The following is a 7,860-nucleotide window of genomic DNA, read 5'->3' as shown; positions in this document are numbered from 1 at the left end:
TTCGACCGATCGTTCCTATGGCAGCTATATGATATAGTGCTCCGATCCTAATAGGATTTTGCATATATATGGGGAGCATAGTAAAACTAACAAATGCCGAGTTTGGTCAAGATATCTTGAAAAATAATATGTTTTTTCATACAAAAACTTAATTTTCGACCGATCGTTCCTAAGGCAGCTATATGATATAGTGGTCCGATCTAAATATGATTTCATATATATATGAGGAGCATAGTAAACCTAATAAGTGCCGAGTTTGGTTAAGATAGCTTGAAAAACAAAATGTTTTTTCATACACACATTATTTTTCGACCGATCGTTCCTATGGCAGCTATATGATATAGTGGTCCGATCTTAACAGGATTTTGCATATATATGGGGAGCATAGTAAAACTAATAAATGACGAGTTTGGTCAAGATATCTTGAAAAACAAAATGTTTTTCATACAAAAACTTCATTTTCCACCGATCGTTCCTATGGCAGCTGTGTGATATAGTGGTCCGATCTTAATAGGATTTTGTATATATATGAGGAGTAGAGTAAAACTAATAAATGCCGGATTTGGTCAAGATATCTTGAAAAACAAAATGTTTTTTCATACAAAAACTTAATTTTCGACCGATCGTTCCTTTGGCAGCTTAATGATATAGTGGTCCGATCCGGCTGGTTTTCACATATGTGCTGCGTGCAACAGAAAGAGGGACTTTTGCAAAATTTCATTAAGGTAGATTTAAAACTGAGAGACTAGTTCGCATAGAATCAGACAGACGGACATGGCTCTATCGACTCGGCTGTTGATGCTGATCAAAAATTTATATACTTTATGGGGTCGGAGATGTCTCCTTCTATGCGTTTCACATTTCACGACAAAATTATAATACCCTCTGCAAGGGTTTAAAAACGTATTATGCTCTGTGTATTGCTATGTGTATTGAAAGGGAAATATAAATCTCTTTATTGAGAGGTAGAACTTTAATTTCACCTTCAACTTTTGACAACTTTCTCACAAACAAACGAGCATCATAGTGTGAAAATGTTGTAAATCATGTTGCAAGCATTATGAGCTGCCCCTCTAAATTTACCTGTTAAGTGGCACAGATCCAGTACTCTATCTAAGTTTAAAATCTTAGTACAAATGTGGCAATTTATAGCTCTTTTAACTGTATACTCATCTTCTAAGTTCATGTCGATTGGCTTAACAGTAGATAAATATTTGCTATGAATCTCTCTTGCATCAGCAATGAGAGATGTTACAAAATGTAATCCTACATTTTCTCCACCATATAAAACGAATCTATCCAAGCTCGAATCATATGCAGATGTTATGAAATATGCGTATGCAACAGGAATGTGTCTTAATGATTATAATATTCTCGTTCACATTCCTGTTGATTGGTTTTAAAACGCACTCGAAATCTGCATAAATTATAAAAGGTATATCTAAACTATTTGCATAATTCTTAAATAGTACACTCGCCTTATCCGCTGTTGGAAACTTCGCCACAACTTGTGCACACTGCTCGCCATGCATCCTGTCGTTATTCGAATAGTTTAAGCATATAACAGAAATGTAATTTCCTCGTATGCGAACTCAACTGATTGTGTGTAGGCCTGGAGGAGAAAACAAGATTGATATTAAAAGAGAAATGTATATTTTTTTTTGTATTCTTTACTTACCTTGATAGATTCTTAATCCAGGTATAATGGGATAAATCTTGCTTTTCCAGTAGTATAGAGTGGTCTAATAATTTTAATAATTTCTTCATCATAGCCATAGACTTTTATAATTAAGTTAGTATTTTGTTGCTCAAACAATTTAATGTTTTTAAGCTTTAATGGAAATTTTAGTGAGAACATCTCATCAATTACAATAATTAGACTCTTTATATCCTCGATTTTACATTAGGCACACCTATCAGCATTATATTACAAGTTTTTTAGGGCTGCTAATAAAGCCCACTTAAAGCATAACTCGATATAGCCATGTCCACCTGTCTGTTTCTATGCGAACTACTCTCTGTCTTTAAGCTATCTTAATTGCAGAAGTCCCTCGTCCTGTTGCACGCATCTCATAGGTGAAAACCAGCTGGATCGGACGACTATATTGGTCGATGCTAATCTAGAATATATATACTTTATGAAAAATCTCAAGCCGCCATTTCCCAATTTATACCAGCGAAAGACTGACGGAAATCCGTTGACATTAACTTTGATTGACTTCAACCGTTCTCTTTAAGACTCTTAATTTTAAATTCTCGCACCTTTTTATAATATAATTATCCCAATTGTTTTAAGAAGCTTTGATGTTATATTGAAATAGTAACCAAAAGGTACCCTTAGAAAAGAATAATTTGGTAAGTTTTGGTTTAATCATTTTATATGTATTTTTCAACAGGTTAGGTCATCATTAAAACATATATTTCATAGAGAAAAATCCTACAGTATTGTTCGGGGATCTGATTTTCCTTGTTTCGATTGCAATGTAGTATTCTTGCGAGAGCTATTTTGATCAGCACGAAATAAACAGTCCATACGGTCAGCCTCGAAAAATGAATAAACAACACGGACATTGTTAGTAAAGCCACCGCCGTCTTTCCATGCACTGACGATAACTATCGGATCACCATCACTAATTAAGTCACTTTTCTTTGCGCTTGTTAATGCAAAACGTACTCGTGCATCAACATCATTTGCATAATTTTCAGCGCAGTCTGCCGAATAAAGTAAAGGTAAAACACCACGATGCAAATTAACCCAGCGAGCTGCCCTCTCACATCTAGTGACTGCTAGAATTGGACATCGAGGTCTAAACTTGCTAAGTAGGGCCGCAGATCGTCCTGATGTAGTAAGCGCAATGATTAGTGTAGCTTTGGTGCGCCTTGCTGTTTCAACAGCAGTTATAGCTATTGAATGAGAAGCATCTAGCTCCCCCTGCGTTTCATGAACCAAGTCCTCAAAAAGATCGCGGTACCATACCACCTTTTCTGCTTCACGACACAGGATATCACAAATACCTACAGTTTCAATTGGATATAAGCCAATCGCCACCTCAGATGACAACATAATGCAATCAACTCCGTCAATCACTGCATTTGCAAGATCAAAACATTCTGCACGTGTCGGAAAGGGATTAAAACGCATCGACTCCAGAACATTCGATGCAATTATTACTGGCTTGCCTGCCTTATTACATTGTCCCAATACCGACTTTTGAGTTATGAAAAGTTTTTCAATTGGAATTTGTGTTCCCAAGTCGGCACGGCTCAGAAGTAATCCATCCGATGCGCTCATTATTTCTGGTACTCGACTCAGTGCAATCTTGCTGTCCACCTTAGCTATGATCTTAATATGCTTGCCCTTATCACCAAGCACAGAACGTAGCTCTCTAATATTTCTTGCACTCCGCACTCCCGAAGCGAAAACAATGTCTATATTTGCCCTCACACTAAACTGCAAGTCGTCCATGTCCTTCTCAGAAACAGCGGGCAGGTCGATCTCCACTTCAGGTAGTATAACATTGCAATTGTTGCCTAGAACACCACCTTGAACTACCTCGCAGACGAGCCCATCCACTCCAACCTCGAGAATGGTAAGAAATATTTTTCCATCATCTACAAAAACCCGATCTTCTGGCTTTGCAACATTAATTATGTTTGGGTAGTCCACGTAGATGGCTTCCTTACTTCCTTTGTCGTAAAGATCTCGATTAATGGATAAACGTATATTTTCCCCATTACGTAATAAAATTTCAGTTCCACCATCCAATAAACCAGTGCGAATCTGCGGTCCACGGGTGTCTACAGCAAAGGCTACAGAAACGGTTTGACCTAACTCGTTCTTTATACGTTGCAGGCCTTTATTAACTAGCTCAATAGTTTGAGTATGAGATTCATGAGACTCATGGGAAAAGTTCAATCGAAAAATATTTACGCCTTTTAATAGCATGTTGTAAATAGTTTCAGAGTTACGTGAAGCCCTTGAGATAGTCGCAATAACAGATACAAGACGACGGTGTGAAGACTGTTTCTTGATATTCAGATCACATATATGGCTTAACTGTGTGGAACCCTTCTTTATATTGTCTTTGGCTGACAATGACATACTGAAAAAGAAGAAATGAAAATTATACTAAAATTTAGTTTTCACTATAATATTTTTGTAGCTTTAAATTTGTATTTTTTTAATGAAATATATTTCGATGAACGTATTGTTTTCAAAAACTATATTCTAGAAATAAAATGTATATTCTTTTCAGATTACTAAGATTATAAGTTCCCAGCCGAGGAATATTTAAATCAAGAGTAAAATCTTGAACTCTATTTAAAATGCTTCTAAACATTTCCTTTTGCAATTTTATGATGCTTGGAGTTTGATAATAATAACTTAAAAAATCTATCTATATTTTCTATGGAAACTGTATGATATGAATGGTGGTCCAATGTTGACAAAATTTTGTATATGTGGGAAATCACAGTATTACTTATAAGTGCAAAGTTTGGTCGAATTATCTTTAGATAAAATGAAAAGGTTAGGATATATTAGACATTTACCATTCGCAGATAGGTGAAAATAAATAAGATATATAACGCATCGTAGGAACTAATTTTCAACCAATTATGCTAATGGGAGGTACATATGTGAAATAGCGACCCGATGTTAATAAGATTTTGCATATATAAAAGATTTTGCTTAAATATGTGGATCATAATGGATTTGTTGGGGTATGCTTGAAAAAATGTAGGTCAGTAAGTATATGCAAAACGAATGAATTAGTCTCTCATCTACATCTAATATAAGCTGTCCTTTATTGTCGCGTTCGTGATCGCTGACATTTTTATTCCGAACACAGTATATGAACACACGCAATATTCCAAGGTAACATTCTTTCGGCAAAGAAATTGAATCATGAACAGTCAAGAGTGTTCAACAAGACATTGATGGTGATAATAAAAAAGCAATTAGCTGCACGGAAAGATTAAATAAACAAGCCATGTAAGCTTGAATAAAAGTGAAAATTATTATATGATGTTGAAAAACTTAGTAACGGAAATTATGATTTTAATGAGGAGCATAATAGTACAACGATAAGGCAATATCTGAATTATTCCTGTCGATGAGCGGATCACAAATAAGTGGAGTGGAGGTCAATGGTCAGAAATAATACGTTACGATCTTAAATAGATTCATCAGCCTACAGGTCCTATTAGTATGGTTACACTTAACATTAAACCAGAAAGAAAGGCTATCTTCGGCACGCCGAAGATCTAATACCCTTGCAGACCCAACCTTTTCATAATGCTTATTGTGCTTTGCCCGTACCTAAAAAGCACAGGGAAAATAGTTAATGCCGAGTTTGGGCAAGATATCTTGATAAACAAAAAAGGTTTTTAATCAAAAACCTAGTTTTTCCCGCTATATGATATAGTGATATAGTGGTCCCATCTTAATAGGATTTCGCACATATATAAGGAGCATTGTAAAACTAATAAATGCCGAGTTTGGTCAAGATATCTTGAAAAACAAAATGTTTTTTTCATACAAAAACTTAATTTTCAACCAATTTTTCCTTTGGCAGCTATATGATCTAGTGGTCCGATCTTAATGGGATTATGCATCTATATGAGACGCATAGTAAAACTAATAAATGCCGAGTTTGGTCAAGATATCTTAAAAACAAAATGTTTTTTCATACAACAACTTAATTTTCGACCGATCGTTCCTATGGCAGCTATATGATAAAGTGGTCCGATCTTAATAGGATTTTTCCTATATATGAGGATTATAGTAAAACTAATAAATGCCGAGTTTAGTCAAGATATCTTGAAAAACAAAATGTTTTTTCCTGCGTCAACTATACGATATAGTGGTCCGATCTTAATAGGATTTTGCATATATATGAGGAGTATAGTAAACCTAATAAATGTCGAGTTTGGGCAAGATATCTTACAAACAAAATGTTTTTTCATACAACTTAATTTTCGACCGATCGTTCCTATGGCAGCTATATGATATAGTTGTCCGATCTTAATAGGATTTTGCATATATATGAGAAGCATAGTAAAACTAAAAAGTGTCGAGTTTGGTCAAGCCTATGGCAGCCATTTCCACCTGTCTGTTTCTATGCGAACAACTCTCTGTCTTAGAGCTATCTTAATTGCAGAAGTCCCTCGTCCTGTTGCACGCATCCCATAGGTGAAAACCAGCTGAATCGGACCACTATATTGGTCGATGCTATTCTAGAATATGTATACTTTGTGAAAAATGTCAAGCCGCCATTTCCCAATTTATACCAGCGAAACCCGTCACCTCATGAATATCTAATTTTTAATTTTAAAACATAGTCATCTGTTCATTATCTATGTTATGAGTTATTTGAATCGACTGACGGAAATCCGTTGACATTAACTTTGATTGACTACAACCGATCTCTTTAAGACTCTTAATTTTAAATTCTATATTGCATTTATTCGTTCGTGCGAAATCGCACCTTTTTATAATATAATTATCCCAATTGTTTTAAGAAGCTTTGATGTTATATTGAAATAGTAACCAAAAGGTACCCTTAGAAAAGAATAATTTGGTAAGTTTTGGTTTAATCATTTTATATGTATTTTTCAACAGGTTAGGTCATCATTAAAACATATATTTCATAGAGAAAAATCCTACAGTATTGTTCGGGGATCTGATTTTCCTTGTTTCGATTGCAATGTAGTATTCTTGCGAGAGCTATTTTGATCAGCACGAAATAAACAGTCCATACGGTCAGCCTCGAAAAATGAATAAACAACACGGACATTGTTAGTAAAGCCACCGCCGTCTTTCCATGCACTGACGATAACTATCGGATCACCATCACTAATTAAGTCACTTTTCTTTGCGCTTGTTAATGCAAAACCTACTCGTGCATCAACATCATTTGCATAATTTTCAGCGCAGTCTGCCGAATAAAGTAAAGGTAAAACACCACGATGCAAATTAACCCAGCGAGCTGCCCTCTCACATCTAGTGACTGCTAGAATTAGACATCGAGGTCTAAACTTGCTAAGTAGGGCCGCAGACCGTCCTGATGTAGTAAGCGCAATGATTAGTGTAGCTTTGGTGCGCCTTGCTCTTTCAACAGTAGTTATAGCTATTGAATGAGAAGCATCTAGCTCCCCCTGCGTTTCATGAACCAAATCCTCAAAAAGATCGCGGTACCATACCATCTTTTCTGCTTCACGACACAGGATATAACAAATACTTACAGTTTCAATTGGATATAAGCCAATCGCCACCTCAGATGACAACATAATGCAATCAACTCCGTCAATGACTGCATTTGCAAGATCAAAACATTCTGCACGTGTCGGAAAGGGATTAAAACGCATCGACTCCAGAACATTCGATGCAATTATTACTGGCTTGCCTACCTTATGACATTGTCCCAATACCGACTTTTGAGTTATGAAAAGTTTTTCAATTAGAATTTGTGTTCCCAAGTCGGCACGGCTCAGAAGTAATCCATCCGATGCGTTCATTATTTCTGGCATTAGGCTCAGTGCAATCTTGCTGTCCACCTTAGCTATGATCTTAATATGCTTGCCCTTATCACCAAGCACAGAACGTAGCTCTCTAATATTTCTTGCACTCCGCACTCCCGAAGCGAAAACAAGCGAAAACAAGCGAAAACAAACAAACCGCAGCTATATGATAAAGTGGTCCGATCTTAATAGGATTTTTCCTATATATGAGGATTATAGTAAAACTAATAAATGCCGAGTTTAGTCAAGATATCTTGAAAAACAAAATGTTTTTTCATACAACAACTTCCTGCGTTAACTATACGATATAGTGGTCCGATCTTAATAGGATTTTGCATA

The 7,860-nt window shown here is 35.8% G+C and overlaps 2 protein-coding genes across 2 annotated transcripts; both read right to left on the bottom strand.

Moving 5' to 3' along the window:
* Nucleotides 1-2,360: 2,360 nt before the first annotated feature.
* Nucleotides 2,361-4,189, bottom strand: LOC116650229 (pyruvate kinase). The gene has a single exon (XM_032433484.2). It carries the CDS (start codon nt 4,100-4,102, stop codon nt 2,438-2,440), a length of 1,665 nt encoding a protein of 554 aa, XP_032289375.1. The 5' UTR covers nt 4,103-4,189; the 3' UTR covers nt 2,361-2,437.
* A 2,397-nt stretch (nt 4,190-6,586) lies between these two features.
* LOC6636914 (pyruvate kinase) lies at nt 6,587-7,644 on the bottom strand. The gene has a single exon (XM_002060334.4). The coding sequence runs from the start codon at nt 7,528-7,530 to the stop codon at nt 6,664-6,666; it is 867 nt and encodes a 288-aa protein (XP_002060370.3). The 5' UTR covers nt 7,531-7,644; the 3' UTR covers nt 6,587-6,663.
* Between the last annotated feature and the right edge of the window lie 216 nt (nt 7,645-7,860).

The sequence above is a fragment of the Drosophila virilis genome, unplaced genomic scaffold (genome assembly GCF_030788295.1).
Source record: "Drosophila virilis strain 15010-1051.87 unplaced genomic scaffold, Dvir_AGI_RSII-ME tig00002356, whole genome shotgun sequence".
Lineage (NCBI taxonomy): Eukaryota > Metazoa > Arthropoda > Insecta > Diptera > Drosophilidae > Drosophila > Drosophila virilis.
The sequence above is the reverse complement of the archived record's forward strand: the minus strand, read 5'-3'. Positions and strand labels throughout refer to the sequence as shown.

Bases quoted from the DNA above. Each gene is read 5' to 3' on its own strand.
- LOC6636914 (XM_002060334.4), bottom strand. From the start codon at position 7,530: ATGCCAGAAATAATGAACGCATCGGATGGATTACTTCTGAGCCGTGCC.
- LOC116650229 (XM_032433484.2), bottom strand. From the start codon at position 4,102: ATGTCATTGTCAGCCAAAGACAATATAAAGAAGGGTTCCACACAGTTA.